Source organism: Hoplias malabaricus, chromosome Y (genome assembly GCF_029633855.1).
Source record: "Hoplias malabaricus isolate fHopMal1 chromosome Y, fHopMal1.hap1, whole genome shotgun sequence".
NCBI classification, from domain to species: Eukaryota; Metazoa; Chordata; class Actinopteri; order Characiformes; family Erythrinidae; genus Hoplias; species Hoplias malabaricus.
Genome location: NC_089820.1, coordinates 68,464,827 through 68,486,210, shown reverse-complemented (window position 1 = coordinate 68,486,210; position 21,384 = coordinate 68,464,827). Strand labels below are relative to the sequence as shown.

General features: G+C 38.1%; 2 protein-coding genes and 1 long non-coding RNA gene across 3 annotated transcripts; 2 read left to right on the top strand and 1 right to left on the bottom strand.

The window, feature by feature from the left end:
- Positions 1-405: 405 nt before the first annotated feature.
- On the bottom strand, positions 406-3,680 carry LOC136679769 (cannabinoid receptor 2-like). The gene is made up of 3 exons (XM_066658442.1): positions 3,630-3,680; positions 1,938-1,996; positions 406-1,582 (listed from the first exon to the last, which is right to left on the bottom strand). The coding sequence occupies exons 2-3, from the start codon at positions 1,969-1,971 to the stop codon at positions 540-542; spliced, it is 1,077 nt and encodes a 358-aa protein (XP_066514539.1). The 5' UTR covers positions 1,972-1,996; positions 3,630-3,680; the 3' UTR covers positions 406-539.
- A 2,022-nt stretch (positions 3,681-5,702) lies between these two features.
- Positions 5,703-10,295, top strand: LOC136678968 (uncharacterized). The gene is made up of 3 exons (XR_010796511.1): positions 5,703-5,851; positions 6,580-7,172; positions 7,490-10,295. It is a non-coding gene; the product is annotated as an uncharacterized lncRNA (long non-coding RNA).
- Positions 10,296-14,456: 4,161 nt separating this feature from the next.
- LOC136678369 (proline-rich nuclear receptor coactivator 2-like) lies at positions 14,457-19,421 on the top strand. The gene is made up of 3 exons (XM_066656412.1): positions 14,457-14,625; positions 15,679-15,895; positions 16,414-19,421. Exon 3 carries the CDS (start codon positions 16,435-16,437, stop codon positions 16,909-16,911), a length of 477 nt encoding a protein of 158 aa, XP_066512509.1. The 5' UTR covers positions 14,457-14,625; positions 15,679-15,895; positions 16,414-16,434; the 3' UTR covers positions 16,912-19,421.
- The last annotated feature ends 1,963 nt before the right edge of the window (positions 19,422-21,384 follow it).

Sequence of the window (21,384 nt, the reverse complement as noted above, 5' to 3'; positions counted from 1 at the left end):
CTTGGGCCCATGTTATTTAAAATATTTAAAGAGCACTGACTGCTCACAAAGCTGATAATATCTAAAAAATGAAGCATATCTGCCCATATGAAGATGTGTGATATATTGAGGTATGTTTGAATGTAATCTGTTTATTTTTGCATCAAAATTGTATCTTCATCAAAATGCCATTATGACATCAGTCAGCTCCAGAAGAGTAAGGTTAGGCTTTTATTTTTTATTTCTATTTTTTTTTTTTACAAAAAAAAATAATTATTTAAAACAATGAATACCTTATGCATTTATACACACAATACTGAGGAGATAAACAGACAAAGTAGTCTTGCATTTGTGTACAGGATAATACAAAGTTCACTAGGACATGAACAGAAAATTGCAAATGGAGGCAACATATACTTGATTTTATTACATTTTAAACAGCAGTTCTCTCTCTTCACAGTTCTTTAATTTATTGTAAGGCACATCCCTATATTTCAACAATATTTACCAATTTTCATAGAAAAATATTCTGTTTACTAAGCATCTAGCAAAATGTCCAGCTAGTCTAGGTGTTGTCTGTCTAGGGATTCAGTGGTGACTGTATCTCTGTCTTTGTTATCCATGTGTCCAACATTATTTTCTCTTTGTTGGGTAGAAACACACTTGTTCAAAGTGCACACTCGAAACACACACCTCAGTAGATTTACAAGTGCTCGTCGCAACTCTCGGCAACGGAGGGCATACAGTATGGGGTTTATGGCTGAATTCACTAAGCAAAGCATCCCACAGAAGGCAAAGGTCCGCTGCTCCTTTTTGGAGAGAATTCGTGAGACGTCCACCAGCATAATGGAAAGACTAGGGAGCCAGCAGAGCACCAGGATCAGGAGGATTATGCCCAAAGTCCGAGCCAGGCGGATATCCATTCTCATTCGGGCCTGGCGTGCTATTGTAGAATGACCTGCCTTTGAAACAACCATGGCTGCCTCATGTTTGTGGGCCTTCCATAGGATTAGAGCATATGCCACCACAATGAGGAGAAGCACGAGCAGCATGATGCCTGCCCAGCAGCTCATAAAGCTCCGGTCCACGTATGGGAATAGCTGAGAGCATGGGGTTTTTGAATAACATCTCCAGCCCATCAGAGGGAGAAAAGAGATTCCAGCAGCCAGGACCCATAAGGTCATAATCCCAAATAAGGCCCTACAACGCGTCAAAACAAGCTTATAGCGTGGAGCCTGGTAGATGCAAAGATATCTGTCCATAGAAGTTAACAACAGGCTTCCAACCGAGACAGTGAAAGCCATGGTGACCCCCCCAAGCTTGAATAAATATATTTTTGGTGTGTCGTTTTTTTTATATATGTGGAATTCCAAGAAAATTATGGGGAAAAAGGAACTGGCTAAGACATCACCCAGAGCTAAGCTCCCGATGAAGAGATATGTGGGTCGTTTACGTAAACGAACTGAAGAGCCAATGACCAGTAACACTAAGATATTCTCCAGGAATGTGATGGGTCCAGTCAGGAAGCAGAGCCAGCTGATTACCTCCTGCTCCATGTCCGTCAGCACCATGTAACCCGACAAGTTCACACTGCTGCTGCCATCTGCATCAACACCAATTTATGAAATCAACACCAATTATGAAACTGCGAGACACATTTCAAACACGTTGGAAATAAAAATGTCTGTTGTAAGCCACTGTGTGACCAAAGACAACGAGTATGAATTGTCATTATGTTTAAAGAAATGATTGACCGTGAAATATAACACCACCAGTACAAACTATGATTTTACAATTTAATTCTTATATTTTTTTATATTTATTTAGCATCTGATTGGTTGAGATAAGTTTGTGCACAGTTTGCTGACAACAACATTGTTACAAAAAATTGTTTAAGATAAATAATCTAAAGGAATGAATCACTAATACATCCATCATTTATAGATTTCAAATTTTACCTGTGGTTTCTGGGAAGTTTTGCTCTGTTGCCATTTTTGCCAAGTTTGGTTGGAGAGATCTAGATGAAAAGATAGTTTAAAAAGTAAACACACCACTGGTACTAAACAATAAAGTATGGTAATACAAATTGATTTTAATTTGTACTCTGGAATGTGACTTGTTCATTCATTGTCTGTAACCACTTATCCAATTCAGGGTCACAGTGGGTCCAGAGCCTACCTGGAATCATTGGGCGCAAGGCAGGGATACACCCTGGAGGGGGCGCCAGTCCTTCACAGGGCAACACAGATACACACATTCGAGTTGCCAATCCACCTACCAACGTGTGTTTTTGGACTGTGGGAGGAAACCCACGCGGACACGGGGAGAACACACCAAGACAGTCACCTGGAGCGGGAATTGAACCCACAACCTCCAGGTCCCTGGAGCTGTGTGACTGCGACACTACCTGCTGCGCCACCGTACCACCCTATGTGGTTTGTTGCCATAGTTAAATAATTAACTATGTTAAAATAGTTAAATAGTCTGTGAAAACTGCTGTGAGTATTCTATGGCTATCATGAGAGCATTAGTGAGGATGGGTACTGTGGTTAAATGCTTAGGTCTTGATCCCAAGTCATCCAAAGGTAATCTCTACCCTTCTAACCCACTCTTTGCATTGGGCATGGTTCAAGTCCTGCTCTGGGTGACTTTTTGTGAGGAGTTTGGTGTGTTCTCACCCATACATTGGTAGGTGGATTGGCAACTCAAAAGTGTCCATAGGTGTGAGTGAGTGTGTGTGTGTGTCTGTCGCCCTGTGAAGGAGTAGCGCCCCCTCCAGGGTGTGTTCTGGCCTTGAGCCCAATGATTCTGGGTAGGCTCTGTACCCACCGCGACTGGATAATGGGTTACAGACAATGAATGAATGTTTGTATTGTGAGGGATTCCGGTGAGTGTTGCTCCCTGTTGTAGAAGGCGAAGGTAAAGAGCAGGAAGAAGAGATTGCAGATAGGACGGCGATATTTTCGTTAGAGTTCATGTTTGAAACTATGGCAACTATGGTCCCAGTTTGTTATTGCACAAGGCAATTTCTGTTTTTCTTTCTTGAGAAAAACATTTATATCAGCCATTTCTTGATTAGGAAACATGCCGCTTGTTTGATCCGTTTTTGTTTTTGAAGTTCTTGTAAAGTTCATACATATATTGTGTTATAAAATTTGGGTAGTCTGTTGTTTTGTTAAACCCTACTATTTCCTTGTGACACTAAGACATTATTTAAAACTGTTCATATTAAAATATATTTATTTTGGTGCCATTATATATTTTCAGAGTGAGAGCCCACATGCATCAAATGATCCAAAGTCTTTGGAATATTCTATTTTTTATTATTATTATTTTTATTAATTTTTTTTTTACTGAATTTATTAATATTTTGAACACTTAGTTCACTTTTAAATCTAAATGGGAACGGGTTAAAAACCTCACCCTTTAAATTCCAAGTCAAAATGCTTTTGAAAACTGATGGTATGAGAAACATTTATACAGAAAATAATACACCATTTGCCAAGGCTTAAAAAAAAAGTTAATCAAAGATAAATAATCACACAGATAAATATCAAGTTAATTATCAAACTAAATGAATTATGTCATAATGTCTTTCATCTGCTGAAACAAAAAAATTAACATAAAATATTGAGCTGTAAACTACTTACTTTTACGCTCCACTTCTGGAAACCCTAACTGATACAAACATGATCTTACCGCAATGTGCATTCGATGACAACACTACATGCTTCCTCTGTTAGATAAAAACTAAAAGAAAAGGAAATGGCATGTGCAATTTTGTGTGGCACTAAAAACACTTTTCGCACTCTGTTAGCCTTCTGTGTAGTTGCCTTTCATTATCTCTGTACGTAATCTTAAATATCTCCAGAGTTTATTTTTAATATCACTTACAATTTTCCTTAATGCTTCTGGATTCTTTAGCTTGTGTCATTCTGTGATGATCCCAGGAACCTGATGAGTGTATCTTCTTGAAATTTAGAGATCTCATATTGTAGTTTGCATAGTAGTTGCTTCAAAGGAAAAAAAATATTGAACATTGTGCTAAATTTTTGTTTCTACTAGGGATGGACGGATCAATACCTAAATATCAATACTTCCAATTTTTTGGGTTTATATTTAAGAATCGATTCTGGCCCAAAGATCCAATTGGTTTGATATTTGATGTGGATGGGTGTATACCTTAGCTGTCTAGTAATAATAAAATGGCACCATAAATAGTGGCATAATATAGGAACTACTTTTCCTTCCACCTTCTCTCTCACAGACAAGATGAAAAAATACCAAAGAAAGCCACTTGGCAGCCTTTATCCAGATTATATATAACTGAAAATCCTCTGATTTTTGAGAAACAGAATGTCCTTTTTATTTAAATAGTTATGAATTTGTATTATTGTTAAATAAATATAATACTTATGAATTAATTAAATTTATAATAATTGTACAAAAATACATTTTATATTTTTTTATATTCCCTTTGTGAATCAGGTTTAAAAACTATTCAATAGATCAGTATCAGCACTGGTATCCGCATCTGCTGGTGCCTGTGTTTTACTATCGGATCAGAAAGGAAATGTCTGGTATTGCACATCATTAGCTGCTACTGTCTGAAGAATCTTTTGGAACATGAAATAGGAGTCGACCCTCATAAGTGAACTGAGTCAATTAATCTGAAATGCCTTTTATGATTTTTATTCTTGCTCTTAATTTATCTGCTTTTTACTGGGGGGTTTTTTCACCACTTTGTAAAGGGCTTTGAATTCCCCTTGTGTATGAAATATACTTTTGTTTGTTTTTTCAACTTTGCTGAATGTAAAAGTCTCATACTGACTACAAATCCATTTGTGTATGTGTGCATGTATCCATATAAGATTAAATATTGTTTAATTATTGTGCACACAAGACTGTATGCTGCTAAAATGTTCCCTCATAGGATTTTGCATTTCTGTGTTTAATTAAACTTTAATGAATGAAATTACTCTGCACTAGAATGCAAAATTAACCCTTAATGAATCAGAATTTATTACATTATTTTCATTGTCACTGTGCAAACACAATAAGATTATGATGTTTTGTGTAAGTATGAAGATGCTTTATTAGGTTGCATTAGCGAAGAGTGAAAAATACATAAAATTACATACAATATGTTATGCTTGGAATCCAGTTACATGACTCTGGCTTCATTAGTCTGTGTTTAATATTAAACTTTTTTTTTTTTTGATTCACATACATGGTCAAAGTTTGTGGACACACTAATGGTTGTGTTTAGGTGTTTCAGACACCCATTGCAAATACAAAATAAGTCTTTTTTTTTATTAGTTCGGAGGAAGGGATTCGGAAATTAGTAACATTTCATTAGTAATGTTTTCAAATGCTTGTTTTTCTCATGAAAACATTTATTTTATGAAAAGTATAAGAGTAAAAATTAAACTGAACAGAGCGCTATATAATAGCAAACCCAATAAGGAGAAACTTAAAAATGAAAGGTGTACAAAAAAAGTCAGGATAATGAAGAAAATAGTACAAAAAAATAGAAAAAGAAAAAATAAAAGGTGTGAAAAGCTACCAAAACCGCTGCCTAGCTGATGACGTAACAAAACAGACATCATACCCGTCTCGCTCTCCTATTGGTCATTGCGTTTCTATGCTCGACGCTTATTGGTGGGTCTCTGCCAGACGTTAAATACTGGACAGAGAAACCATTTTGTTGTAATATAGAGGGAGGAGGGTTACAGCTACTAGATTTACTGTTAGTTTCGGGTCGTAGAGAATGTTTTACCCCGTAAAACAATGCCTGCGCTTGGAGATGGGATTTAAATAGCCAGACTGTATTAAACAGCGGGCTTTGACCATCAAAATCCGTGGGATGTCGGTGAGTTGATGTGTTTTTCAGTCTCTCCTCTGTTTGATAACGAAGCCCTGCGCCGCCATGTCGGGAACGAGCTTGTTTTGGTTTGGAGCCAGTAAGAATGACCTAGATTTCTCTTTTCTATTTTGTTCTTTAGTTTGGTTCAAGCATTCAGCTCTTTGAGTTTAATGTTGACATTTATATTAGACGCGGACGAGATGTGGCTTACAGTCTTTTAAATTCAGCTCGACTTGGCGGTGTTTGTGTCTTTCAGTCAAGAATGTGACACAAATGGCAGTCTCACTGTTCAGTCATTCATAATGTCAGGCATTAATCAGTGCAGCAAAAGTCTATTTGTGACCACTGCTTTCATTCTTAAAGACCTGTCCCCCCCACCAGGGAAAGTCAAGTGTGTAACCCTGTTAACATTTGTGTGGTGTTTATATCGTAGAAGACACATCATGAGTGAAATTAGCAATCAGCGCCATGGCTGAGCATTTCAGCTTGACAGTGTCAAAAGCACAGAATCTGGCAGCCAGGGTTTCTTGCATCACAGACCTAAGGAACCAATCCCATCAGCTTGTGGGGCATATTCACCGATTGTCTATTAAATGTAAAAGGTGTACAGTTACATCTAAGCAACTTTTTAAAGCTTTTTTACTTATTGGAAATATCTAAATATGCAATTATACATAATAAATATGTAATTATAAGCCTGCCATTCATATGTTGTTTTGTTCTTACTCCTAAAGGTGATGTCCAGTGTGTGCAGTATGTGGAAAAGGTGAAAGATACGCTACATGAACAAAGGTTTGTGGACAGACCTTGGCATTAGATATTTCAAGTGCCACCTGGTGCAGAAAATCAAGTATTAGACCACTGTTGGCAGAAGAATGGGTCGAACTATTGAGCTCAGTGACTTTCAGCGTGGCACTGTCATAGGATGCCATCTTTCCAAAAAGTCAATACGTGAAATTGCTGCCTTGCTAGAGCTGCCCCGCTCAACTGTAGGTGCAGTCATTTTGAAGTGGAAACGCTTAGGAGCAACAACAGCCCTGCCACGAAGCGGGAGGCCACACAAGCTCTCAGAAAGAGACCTTCGAGTTCTGGAGCGTGTAGCAAGTGAAAACCGTCTGTCCCCTCTAGCAGCACTCACTGCAGAGTTCCAAGTTGCATCTGGAAGCAATATCAGCTCAAGAACTGTTCGTCGGGAACTTATTTCAATGGGTTTCCGTGGTCCAACAGCCAAGACCAAGATCACCAGGCGCAATTCCAGTTCTATCCCAAAATTGCCCAGCAAAAAACAAACTAAAGCAAAGCAGGACACCATCCAAAATGAGGGAGGGTAAGTTGCATAAATGTAGCTGTTATGATTTTTTTTTTCTGATGCATTTTTGTTAATCTGTATATCTAAATGTTCTTTTCAGTGTAACCTTGTATGTTTCTATTTGAGGTGGCACATCCAGATCCAGCTATTTTAATATGTTTTGTTACTAAACCTGATCCAGTAGAACTGAAGCAGTTAATGAGTAAAAGTCTCTTAATCTTAAATAAGGGTTAAATGTTATTAACCCTTCTTTCCTGTTTATAGATATTTATGATTTTGAGACTTTTCAGTCTTGTCATCTTTTAAAATAAATAAATAAACATTTCTCCCATTAGGATGTCCAGTTGTGGTGAAGAGGGTAAGGCAAACACGACAGCCAGCTCCTCATCTACGCCAATTTCCCAGTCTGCGCCTGTGACCGTTGTCCACTCTATACCAGCTGTTCAGTCTGCATCTGCGCCAGTTGTCCAAACGTCTGCGCAAATCATCCAGTCGTCTTTGCTAGCTGTACAATCTGCATCTGTTCCAGTTGTCCAATCGTCTGCTCCAGTTGTCCAGCCTGAACCAGTCCTCCCATCTCTGCCAGTCCTCCCATCGGCACATTCGTCGGTATTCCAATCTGCATCAATTTTTCATTCTCCGTCAGTATTCCAAACTTCACCAGCGTTCCCAACTGCACCAGGTTTCCAACCTGCACCAATTTCCCAATTATCAAACAAAGGGAACTGTTCAGTCCCATTCAGCCACAGCAATGGACTCCAAAGCTGAAGAACTCGGAACTGATGGAACTGATCTGCAGTCAAAGACTAACAGGTTGACTCCTGTCCCAACAGCACGAGAGAGTATAAACAGAGGCACAGTTTGAGTGACGTACAGTTGGCCTCAATAATTAACGCATGTGTGTTCTTCGTGGCCATAATATCGGGACCCAATGAACGTATTATAATTTTCAGAGCATTTACAGCGTTAAATGAATGATGTTTTAGATATTCTCATGACTGTTCAATTAAATGGAAACTGTATGAAAGTTCTGCTGGGCGTAATGGGTTCTGCTTTTTTTTAAGCTTTGTTTTCTCACTGACTGTCTTCCACACTACATTTGCCCATGATACTGGTGCGTTAATTATAGAATCTGTATCCACATTAGAGAATACTTATAAAAAGAAGCAACTTCCACACATGCTACACATGATGCCACAGAGGGGTTGAGTGATCAGGAAGTATTTCAATTTATCACATGCCATTAAGCACTGAAAGTATAACTATGCCAAAGACTACAGAGGCTTTTTTTTATTTTTTTTTTATTTATTTATTTATTTTTTAAATAAATAAATAAATATATACATCTTATCTCTTACACTTACAGGCACCTATAACGGAGTTAGTTGACATACAGAGTACCAATACCAATCATATGTATAAGCAGATACTCAAGCATGAGACAGGAAGGGGAAATATTTGTGCACCCCTTTCATCCACCTTCTTACTACAGCCATTGAATCAGGATTTTGCATGCTGTTTGTCATTATTCACGTTTGTTGTGGAAGTTGTTCTAAAGTCTTTTGTTGATTTTTAATTTAAGAAAAAAAAATTCTTTCCCCATCCCTCGTGGCCTTGAAATAAGTGCGATTATCTCCTGTAATCAGAATTTCTTTGTTTTCTGGATACTGCTGCTTGGATGGTGTGATCACTTGAAGGCTGGTTTATTGAGCTTAAGACTTGTTCACTTTCATCTGCTAAAACTAAGGCCTAAGACTTTGAAACTGTTTGAAAGCTGATTTTGTGAAGCCTGTGGCTACATTCACACAGCAGATAAAAGTGGCTTTATTTTCTCTTCATATTTGACACAGATTGTCCTTTTTTTCCGTCTCTTATTCCCCCCTCATGTTTTACACAGATGTGTTTGTGTGGCTTTGTGACATTTTCAGTTCTGATTGGAGCCACTTTAGATGTGGCATTGTAACTCAATACAGATCTGGTACACAGCAGTGTGAATCAGTTTGAACAGCCAGGTTGGAATTCATGTGATTTCTTCACCATTCCAGCTCCACATAATCCTAATAATTTCCTGTTGCATGGAAGGAAAGATGGAGGAGAATAGTGTGGTCATTGTACTTTGTCCAAAGCATTTCGTTTTAAATTGAATTATAAGGCAAGGGAAAACAGATGGTTTCCAATCATATTGTTTTTCTAAAAGGACTGTCCACATAAATCTAGTACCATGTTGCTGATTAATGAAAAAGAAAATTGGTATATGACTTTTAAAAGAAATCTGAGAAAATAGATCAATGTGTCACTACATCTTTTTCACTTTTTTATTTTTATGTCAGTATAAATGCTGCTTGAAAATGGATCATTTTCTCACTTATTTTCATTCGCGATTATCATTCATTTCAAATAAACATACACTGACCTTTGTTCTAGAGGAGTATGTCACATAAAGCATTGTTCTTAGGTGCATCAGGGTCAGTGTAGGAGTGTGACCTGTTCACACTAATGTTGGTTGACTACTTAAGTACAAGAAAATTATAATGCAAACAGTTGAATAGAATGATTAGGTTTGGGCCACTTTGAGAAGCTGTGTGGGCTTAGTCTTTTTTTTGAGACCTTGTTAATCTTGTGAACTTTTTTGTTGATTAATTTCAATAAATTACATGGTTCGTGCTGGGTCTTGTGTGTGGGCTAAACAGAGTCTCCATATTGTTACTTGGTACCTGTGATTAGATATTTTACTTTATTATTTACATGTATATAGTCGTTATTCCTTTATGAAAATAGTCAGAGGGCAGAAAACAAGCCCAGCACTACTGCTCAATATTTTTGTCTTAATCTGGCTTTTTAAATTTTAATAAATCTTTATTTTTTCAGTTAAATCTTTTAGTTTATTAGTGATTAATGTGCAGACGGGGATTTTTTTTTTATTGGTAGGCACTATTCCAGATAATACTTCATTTCGTGATCGTTTTTCCATTTAACATTTCCTGACGTTTATAATAAACACATTTCTATCAGTATTGGTAGTATTTGGTCATATATAAATTCTGATTTGAGGTTTATATTTAAGTAGTGCTGTTTATACACTAGAAGACATCTTGAATGAAATTTGCAATGAGCCCCTATCACTGACCATTACCATTTTGAATTGGCAGTGTTCCAGAATAGTCTCAAAGGCTTTGTTCACATTAAAATCCTCATTGATGAATTCTGCTTCTTTTTTTTTTTTTAAATCGTAAATCATAAATATAAAAGTCACAAATCTATCTTTAAATGTGAAAGCAGTTACTACTATGCCTTTGCAAAATTAAATTTGATAAACTTTTAGACTGTGATCATTGTAAAAACTGTGCCCCAATATTTTTTTAAAAATATTATCACATCTATATATCGCAGCTGTCTAAAGAAAAAACTGTATCTCGATTTTTGTTTGTTTGTTTGTTTTCTGCATCATTCTATCCATCACAGAAGCCGTCCTCCTTCAAATTGTGTAAAAATGTCATAAATAGACCAATAGAAATGCTAAAATGCCCACTCCCATCCCCTACTGAATAATTTATGAAGGAGGTTTATTCCAGGGTTTCTCACTTCTCTAGATCAGCATTTGAGGGAAGGTGTGGAGATTGGATCATAGATTTGACGATAGCACAATTATGTCTCGTCTCACAGCCCTAGTGTGAAGTTTTGAGGGTTTTGTGAATGTCCAGTGAGTTTTGCCCATTTGTGTTTCCTCACACCTAAGGGCCTGTCTGGAACTGGGGGTGGGGAATAAATCTGAATTTGAGAACATGTCTGAAAATATAAACTAATTAAGTAATACATTCTGATTTGATCTGTTCCTGATATTTAATATGTAAATGTCCAATATTATCTTTCTTTAAATCTGTGACAAAATTCACAACACAAGGAATATAAAGGCATCGAATTAAGCCACAGCTGACACCACATCTGTGTATTACAAAAAAAAACAAACAAACATAAAGTTTTAAACCTTGTCTGTACATTCTAGAAGACGTAGTAAGAGTGAAATAGCATCCAATGACTATTTGAAAAAACTTCTACACAGTCCTGTATTGATTTGATTAACAGACATTAGGGAGTTAAAATGTACTTTTCTAATCGCTCCTGGCTCCTTAAATAGTGTACTGTCTATGTCACGAAATTGTCCACCACACTTAATGTGTCCTCTAAAGTATTGGACAGTTTACGACCGAATTTATATAGGCAGATATCACATATTCACGTCCATAACTGTTTGTAGCAGTCATAACTTACACTAGTGCACTACATAGGGCACGTGGAGCCATTTGAGATACATCCGCGCGAGCTGCATTAGCGGAAGGCGCTGCTACAGCAGCTTTGAGAGAAAACAAAGGCGATTCGCCGTGGACATTGAATAAATACATAGTAATAACGGGTTTTTACGTAGTTTTGAGTCCCGAGGTTTGTTTAAAGCGCAAACATATATGTTAATGACTTGACTAGTTCCGTGTAAATAAAATTTATAAACCCATAAATGTATAAAATGTATAAAAAGGTGAGTTGTGTTCTACTCTAGAAAAAGTGCAGTGTTATTAAATATTATTGCACTTTGATCATAATAAGATCAAACATATCTCATAATATATAACATATATAAAACCCACTAGAATATTATCTTTAATATTGTCTTAATATCCCACCTTCAGTCATTGATTAAACCCCTAAAAAATCATTACTTAGTTGTATATCTGCTCCATTGCTATCATTCAGTAACCCTTTGAATCTGCAATTAGTCCCTTCCTCTATCTCCAGCCACTCACCTGAAACTTGGGAGCCCAGCCCTGCAACTTGTTAGAATTGGTTCCTCGGGTTTGGTGAACACCGTAGGGTGAACAAAGCCTACAGTTTACATTGTCTGTTGCAACTTAAACAAGGAATATATATGATTTTTTGGCCTATAATTTGCAAATCGTAAAATGAACTTTTCTGTTGGCAGAAGGATGGGTCGAAATGCAGAGCTCAGTGACCTTAAGCGTGGCGTTCTCATAGGATGCCACTTTTCAAAGAAGTCTGTTCGCGAAATTGCTGCCATTCTAGACATGCCCCAGTCAACTATAGGTAATGTTATTTTGAGGTGGAAACGTCGAGGAGCACCAACACCTCTCCCCCGAAGTGGGAGGCCCCACAAACTTTCACATCAAGACCTGGAAGTATTGAAGCGCTGAAGATCATTAGGTGCAAGGCAGGAATACAACCTGGAAGGGGCGCCAGTCCATCTCAGGGCAACTCGCACACTCAAACCTATGGAAACTTTTGAGTCACCAATCCACCTACCGTGTGTGTGGGTGGACCCTGAGGAAACCCACAAGGACACAGGGAGAACACACCAAACTCCTCACAAACAGTCACCCGGAGCAGGACTTGAACCCACAACCTCCAGGTCCCTGGAGCTGTGTGACTGACACTCCCTGCTGCAGCACCGTGCCATTTTCATCAATTACGATACAAAATATAATTGAAACATTCAGAGAGTCTGCAGAAGTCTCTGTTTGCAAGTGACAAGACCCAAAACAAATATTGGCTGTCTGTGATATTCTGGCCCTTATGCAAAACTAAATAATAGACATATAGTGTAAATAGCTGCATGGTGTTAGAAACACTTCCTAAAACTATAGTCTGTGAACACAGTGTCTTGCTGTATTCATAAATGTATGTTAAAACTCTATAATGCAAAGAAGGCAACACACATAAAAAGGATCCAGAAGTCCTGCAGACTTTTCGGGTGCCTGTCTCATTTCAGATTAATTATTGCTGAGGTAAATTGGTGTCCTGATCTGACACATCATATTTTTGTAATTATTTTTGGAAATGATGGGTGCTGAATATGGATAATCCGAGAGCCATACAGACTTCATGTTTATTGTTTTTAACACTGTATATGGTTTTCCACTTGTTCAAATGCTCTTGATTTTGGAAAAATGTAAGAAGTATTTGAACAGTGTATAGTGTATATGCTGACATTGATAATAATCTTCTGTAAATGGCCTCTTTCGGTACCACACACGATAAGAAGCATGTGAAAGTTTGCAAAGCAGATGCAATGTTTACTCACTCTTCATCTAAATGAAGTCAATTGAAATGTAGATATCTTCTGTATGAAACTAACTTAAAATGGCATGGGGCACAACTAAAACAGATCTAAAATACCAAGGTACATTCTTAACAGTTATTATAATTACCGCACCCACCTACTGATTGACATGGACAAAACGCAAGGCACCCTAAACCAAACCTAGCAGAGACTTAACTGTTTATATCAATTTAACTTCTCTACCCCTACCACTAATCACTCACAATAAAATATCTATTGGTGTGAAGAATCACAAATGGCCAGACAGTCCCTGGACATTTGCAAAAACATCAAACTTTCACACACTGACTGTGAGAAGACATTGTCCTGCCATCTTCACAGCAATAACCTCATCTCCACACCTATCCTCAGGTTCTGAGGTGTGAAAGACTTACTCCTCCCCTGAGACAAATTACCCAGGATGGGTGTGGGGCCCATGGATTTTTCTTGAGGCTTTATGTACATGTAATAGTATAAAAATCCCATTAGTCTCATTAATTAAAATATTGGGACCTCATTTGTACAAGGATAAAGCTAACAAACATGTTACTTTCAGGCTCAGTACTTCTTACAGGAAGCACTGTGAACTGAGTGCCATAGTCCAGTGTATACTTTTATGTATTTGATCATTTCCTTAATGAGATATAGGTCTATCTGTAACCTATTTTTACACCATTGTTTTTATAATTAAAATAATATTATAAATGCCTAACTGGAAAGGAAATGTGATCATATTTCATGTCACACTTCATCATTTACTAATTTTTCATCCTAGTGTGTCTCGGAAATCTGAAAATATAATTTACAAGTCAATAATCTCATTTATTAAATATCTGAACGTGAGAGTTAGACAGCAGTTGTTGTTTTTCAAAACTAGAGTGAAATAAAAGGTTAAAGTGAGTTGCCATTGAAACATGGAGTGGAAAATTGAGTTATGGGGGACTTGGGAAACAAAAGCGTACCAAAAATGTAAAATTATGAGTGAAGTAAAATAGAGGAAACAAAAACTTGAAAGTGAGACGACACAGTTTCCTAGCTAATGACGTAACGAAAGCAACCAGAGCAGGCAGCAACAAGCCCGCCTCGCTTTCCTATTGGTCGTTGCGATTCGATACTCAACGCTGATAGGCTCGATTCTGCCAGACGTGAACTACATATTCTTGGTGGAGAAGCCATTTTGTTGTACGTGAGATAGAGACGGAGGAGGAAAGACCGAGGAGGAATTAAGAGAGAATTTGCTATTTGTTTTTGGTTGCAGAGGTTGCTTATACGCCGTGAAAATAAGGGTTGCCTTTGGAGTTGTGGAACAAAAAACCGGCCTATAGCAAACGGCGGGCTTTGACCATCAAAACCCGGGGGGAGTCGGTGAGTGGATGTTTTTCAGTCGGTCCTCTGTCTGTTACCGAAGCTCTGCGCCGCCATGTCGGGAGCGAGCCCTTTGTTTTGGTTTAGAGCCAGAATGAATTACCTAAATTTATGTTGCTTATCGTGTTTTTTTCCGTTTAAGAAATTATTGCATTTATTGGCCTTTAATATCTGGACGATTTGAGGTTAATTGTCACCACTGTTGGTTAAACAACTTTAGTCTCTTACCTTCTAATTACGTTGTTTTAATTACCTCTGAGGTGTTTGGGTAACGTAGCTAACTAAGATGTTGCTTGTGTAACCGAGCATGTTTTCCAAAGCAAGACTCAGATATCAGCTGATGTTTTGTTAATTCTTTGTCTACAGAAAGGGTTAATTATTTTCTGTTCTCAACCAATACTTTTTTGCTGTCAGGACTGCACCGGATATCTGTCTGCCTCACAACTGCAGCCTTAAATTGTTGCTTAATGTTGTGACGTAGGAAAACCTAACGCTATCAACCCATGTGTTTTGAGAATGGTTTTGGAACACAAGTTAGCAAGCAAAAATGTATATTTCACGCTTGGTACGAATTCTAGCGTCCATAACATCACAAGTAAAGGTTAACTCCCATTAACGTCTTTTCAATTGATGTTTCCTTTAAAAGAACTGACTTATGGCTTCTTTAAACGTTGTCCCACAGCATTATTTTCAGTCAATTCGGGTTTTGTCTTCCAAGAAGGGCATCACTGGAAAATAAATGTACAAGAAGACTTCCTGGAAAAACCCAGATGTTTGCTTTTATAGACATATTAATTAATTAATATTAATTTATTTTATATAGGACCATGTTGAACTGTTTTGTTGTTATAGGAAGAGACTCCTTTTGTTCTAATCTGTGGAACTCGCTTCCTCCTTTTGTTACTGCGCACATCTTGGGGCAGAGTTTTAAAAGCATCCAGAATGTCTTTTTATTTATGTAAAGAGTATTTTTTTCAGTAGTGTCTAATGTATTATTGTTATAATTGAATGACCAGAATTTGTAACACGTCCATTAATTTATTGTTGCTACAGATTTGACTTCCCAGTTCACCGTGTGCCGGGGTGAACTGATGTTCAGCTCGGCTTCACGACAAAACACCACTCGCCAGCACATGAAAACCTCAGACACTGTGGGCCTAAAGCGTACAGTGAGAAGTAGAGCTGCTACTTCGAGGACCTGGAGCCCGATCGGAGAAGAGAAATTAAGAAATAAACACATCTACGCACACAGCTTGCTGAACACAAAGAGGTATGTCTGCGCAGAAAAACAAGTCGGAGTGGGGGGATGGGCCAACGTCTGGCTGCTCTGCACGTAGAGCACTTTGATACTGGCAAGCGAAAGTATCACAGCCGGATATATAACATTTTCCTTTTTATTCTTCAGTTTGAAAACTTCCTTCTAATCACTTAGTACTGTAGAATGTCTAATTCATATCTCTTTTGAGTCTGCTCCAGCCACCCCCCCCCCCCAACACACACTTTCAATGTACAGTTCTACAGCTGTAATAGTGCCGTTTTAAATACTTTAATGGATTTAACATTTTTTTAGTAGCTTGGTTCCTTTCTTTCTTTTATTCAATTTTTTTTTATTATTGCTGCTCTGTGTAATGTGTAATGTGTTTGAATGTGTAATTTTAACCTTTTTTGCTGGAATTTTAGCCTTCTGTGCTTACTGTAGAAGAAATTGACTAGGAAATGACATATTTTGTAGCACAGTGCACATGTTTCACTTGTATTTTATTTATAAATCTGTTTTTTCTCATTAAGGTGACATCCAGTGTGAGCATTATGGGAGGCGGGGAGAGATACAACATTCCAGCTCCACACCCCGATCACTTGGCGCCGAAGAAGAACCCCCAACTCGGCCGTTCCAGGATGAGGAACCGTAATTCAAACAGCGGAGTGGTGGGAGGGTCACCTGGAGCCCCAATGGGCTCCCACCTCCTCCGCAGGCTTGAGAAGAGTGGCACGTTTTCTTGGTCTCCTGAGGCGCGGCAGGCCGTGTCAGCGGAGAAAAAGAACAGCAGCTCAGTCCGGTTTGCCTCTCCATATGACCAAAATTGGGAAGGAGCTGTGTCCCACCTGAATGAGCTCCTAGCAGCTCAGTGTGGGCACAGTTACGCAGGGGCCAAGTTCAGCGATCCACCATCCCCTAGCGTCTTGCCAAAACCTCCCAGCCATTGGGTTTCTCTACCCATGGGCCCATGTGATGGCCGTGAAATGATGGCCTTTCAGATAAAGAGCCTTCTCAAAGTGCAAGCATAAGAATCACCCTTGACCATGACCTCTCAAAGCCAGTGATAAGTTTTCTTTTAGTTAAACAAAAGCCTCCACTTATTCTTTTTACCCCCCCCTGGAATGCTGCAGTGGTGCAAAAATATTTTAAACATGTTTTTAATTGCCGGTTTTGATTTTAAGTCTGACCTGGTTTTCTGGACCTAGATTAAGCCTAAATCTTTTCAGGGATTAGTCCACACTTGACCTTTGTCTAAGAGGCTAATGATAGACTTCTGTCTTAGGCCCAGATTAGACATGAATCCAGACTCCAATCAGATCCTCTCAAACGTGCTTAATCTTGGTCTAGGATGCTGATAATAGATAAGTTTCTTGAGCCAAGATTAAGTATAAATCCTACACTAAAAAATTTTAATGGTGGCTAACCATTTTGATATGAACATTTCTAAGACGTAAATTAGGCTTATTTCTGGTCTAGGAGACCAACACCTTTTGTAGTAACCCAAGAGATTTTGTGCTGTAGCAGCCTTGCAGGTGGGAGAGGTATTGGTGGAGTCTTACGCCTTTTTCGATGAACCATTAACTGGATTTCCTCCTCTCTTTTGTTGCTCAGATCCTGTTTTTTGTTTTGTTCCTTTTTTGTTGGCCGTTAATGACCGTATGCTGCGATTACACATCAGTACTTTGACTATGCTTCAGTCTCCAAATTGTACATTTTCACTATGAGGCTTCTTGTAAGCCCTCAGTGTGAGGGTTTTTAGTCGTCTTCATGTCTTTATGCAAGGGCCTCTTGGTGCTAAAGCACATCAATTTGTAGCAGACTGATCTGTAGAGTGGAGAATACCATGCCCTTTCTGTAATGGGGAAAGAATAAGCTGCTTGACCACGTTCTGAAGAGACCAGAGCGAACTGATCATGGAAGAACAGGCCGTGGTGGTGGTGTTGTTGTTCTTTTTCTTGTTCTATATGCTGATGACTTCATGTTAGACTGAAGAGTGCAATTCTTGCCCACAGACCTTGTACTTTCAACACCTGTACTTTTTTTAAAATATGCGCTGTGCGCATTGCACTATGGGTTTTGAAATTCAAGGTTTGTCATAACATTGTCCCTGTTGCGTTAGGTTATCAATCACAAATGTTTTACGTTTACTAAAGCAGTGTAGCTGGACCGAGTCCCCTTTGCTGATTACGTGGTTGTAAGTGCCATACATGAGCCACAGCTGAAGCCTGTGCACTTCTTTCTAGAAAATCGATGAATTGAAAACAATCAGTTTGTATATTTTAAGCACTCTGAGCTTGACGCCACCTTCTAGAAACCTCTACATGGCAAACCACAGAGGAAGGTCCATGCTGCAGGACGCAGGGCTGTTTTTGATGGTCCTTGTTTTTGTTTTGCTTCATGGCCTTGTTTGCGATGTGGTGTGGGGTGAGGAGATGGTGTCTTGAAGCACTGTGGGACATGAGTTTAGAATGTTTACATGTTTTTAAAAAAGGAAAAAACCAAAAGGTCTTTATTTAAACCCAGCCAAAATCTTCCGCTTTCTTCCTTTTCATGCTCAGTGTCCACTTTACACTTAGTCTTTAAAAGTAGCACAAAGTTCTTCCTGTGGCAAAACCTTAATGATGCCCCCCTTTATCCCTGCGTGTTTTGTTTAAATGCGTATTAAACAACGTGGAGCTCTTGGTACCTCTCTGTTGCGTGTAGAGTATTAACGGCCATCTGAAAGATGACAAAACAAAGCTGAAAATTCGGATGCGTGATGGAGCCATGTAAATAATGAAATGTATAAAAAATATTGTAGCATATTGTACATTGTGCAGGGTTGTTTTAAACCTGCTGATAAAGTATTTTTTAGCAATACACTGAATGTAAGCCATGCAAAGGTGTGGCTTGATTTTAAAAATGCTGAAATTATTTTTGTTTAAAAAAAAAAGTGGAAAAAAAGAATATTTGCCTACAGCACGTGGAAACCCCTGCACTGTGCCACACTTGACAGTGATCTTGCACATGATGCTTTTATATTGTATTATACACAGTATAGTGGGAGAAAACAAGCTTTAAGTGCAAATTAAAAAAAAGAAAATCTGAAAATTGAACAGGGACTTTTACTCTCCCACTCAGCCCTAACATTTCATTTTATAACACTTCAAGCACTTTCTGCAATAGAAATAACAGGGACCAGGTTTTTATTATTTTTAATGAAATTTCAAGTCATTTCCTTCAAACTATATATTTTTATTGTAACAGTAGCTTGGTGTCCATGTGTCACACTTTCCTCTGCAGTGTGATGTTCTGGATACATGTCGCTGTGTGGGGTTTTATTGTTTTTATTTTATATTTTTCTGGACACATTGTTTCTGAATTCTGTGTGTGGGTAAAAGTCTCTGAAATGAATTGGCTTCGTATTTGTCCCAAACTTTTAAATGTCACTTAGAGGAAAAACTAAAGCCCTTTTATTGTAATTGGTGTTTACTAAACTTGTTTTTGACATTGCTGAATAATTTGGTTTACAAAGATAAATAAATCCCTCTTCCCTCCCCCCCTATATCTTGTCTGTGTTTTACGTAATTTCTCTGGCTTCATTTTTCATACTCCACCTTTCAGTCAAATGAAGTGAATAATGGTGTGGGTTTTTTTCCCCCATATTATGCACCCATTTGTCTAACTGCTTCTACAATTGAGGATCCTGAATCCCCTCAATCACTGGGCGCACGGCAGGAACACACTCTGAACCGGCTCAGCTCTTTTACTGTGCCAGTGGGTACTTTTTTTCAGCCCTTGCTCGCTTACAGTTCCAACCAAGCGACATTCCCGTCTCCATTGTAGTGTTAAAGTAAGCATAAATTTAACAAAGGTGTTAAATAAAAATAAAAAATAATTAACTGCTAATTTTTTCTAACTATGACCACACATTTTCCAGTAATTAAATTGTTTTGCAGTTTCAGTGACGTAAACACTTAAGTTCAGAAGGTGGATTCATCAAATCAAAATATTTATACATTGCTCTTTACAACTGATGTCACAAAGCAACTTTAGAGTTAGTGTCAGAACAGACATGTCAACAGTGGCAAGGAAAAACTCCCTCAAGTCTGGAGGAAGGAACCAAGACACTCAAGGGGGACGCGTCCTCTGATCAAACTACTGCTGTTATGGTACACTTTAGTATTAACGAAGTAATTGGGATGATTAAGAAAATGAAAAATTTTGAAAATATTTTATTTATGCAGAAATATGTATTAAGTCCCTCTACATTAGCATCCATTGAATGCATTGTCTTCTGTACCAGAGCTGTGTCATGTTCACTGTTAAATCTATAAGACATATGCTTTAAAAAAAAATAACAAATTCTAGTTGTAAAATTATTTAAAACCACACTGAGATAATAAAGTAAAAAAAGGGTCCCTTCGCAAGTTTGGAACGCATACCTCACTACTCATTTATCTTCCCCTCAAAACATAGAGGTACTGCCATAGCATTGTGATTACATTTTTAAATAATTTGTGGTCCACAAGTTAGTGCGATCTTAAGCCTCACATAGTCTCACATTTAAGGTGGAACGTAGGAAGCCGGCGAACTGTTTAATTACCACAGAAACTCATTTGCAACACACATTATTTAGTTTTGTAGCTAGTACTTTCTGTAATTTTGGTAAGTGGTTCGAAACTGCAAAAATAAGTCAATATTACCCACATACCGAGTATAAATAGAGCAATGTCATCATCTCGGTTTGTGCTTTTAAACATTTGGCGTTCTCTCCATTGTCTAAAAAAACGTAGAGAGAAAGCCTAGCATTCCGGACCAAGCCAGTTTTTTTTTATAACTCATTTACAAACACCAGGGCTTCATAAACGCATTAAACTGGTTTCACCTCCACAAACAGACGGATGAGCAGCAAATGGCGAGGAAGCTTCTTGTTTATTTTATTACAATCATGAACATCACCTTTTAAAGTAACTGAATAATTCATTGTAAGGAATTCCTATACATACTTCTTAGCTCTTGTTCTGCATAGTTTTTCCAACTTCACTGCAGCCTCTCTATTAATGGCAGATGCTATTGTAAAAATAATGAAGTGTCAATATTACACAAATAAGTTCAGCAGCAATGTGGGAATGTCCTCCAGAGTTGGTGGAATTATTAAAGTAGGACAGATCACATTCTACTGAATACCATTTACCGTCCTGGAGTACATTATTCATCATCATGGTACAGTTAAAATTTCCTTTAGGCTGACCACTCGCCCAGTTCCTGTAGGCAGAGTGTCCTCCATCAGCCCACTCCCAGTCGTCCCTCAGCAGACCGATCCAGAATGATCCACTGCTGTACCTCCCTTCTTTCTTCACTTTTTCATTTTGGGTCTGATCTCTGATGCTGACCAGATCAATGTAGTTCTCCCTGCAGTGACTCTGAGCTTCGTACCAGGTCTTAGACTCAAGGATTACATCATAAATGAAGGTGAGGTTGGTAACATCTACGGTAAGGAGAAAAAAACAAATGTCCAT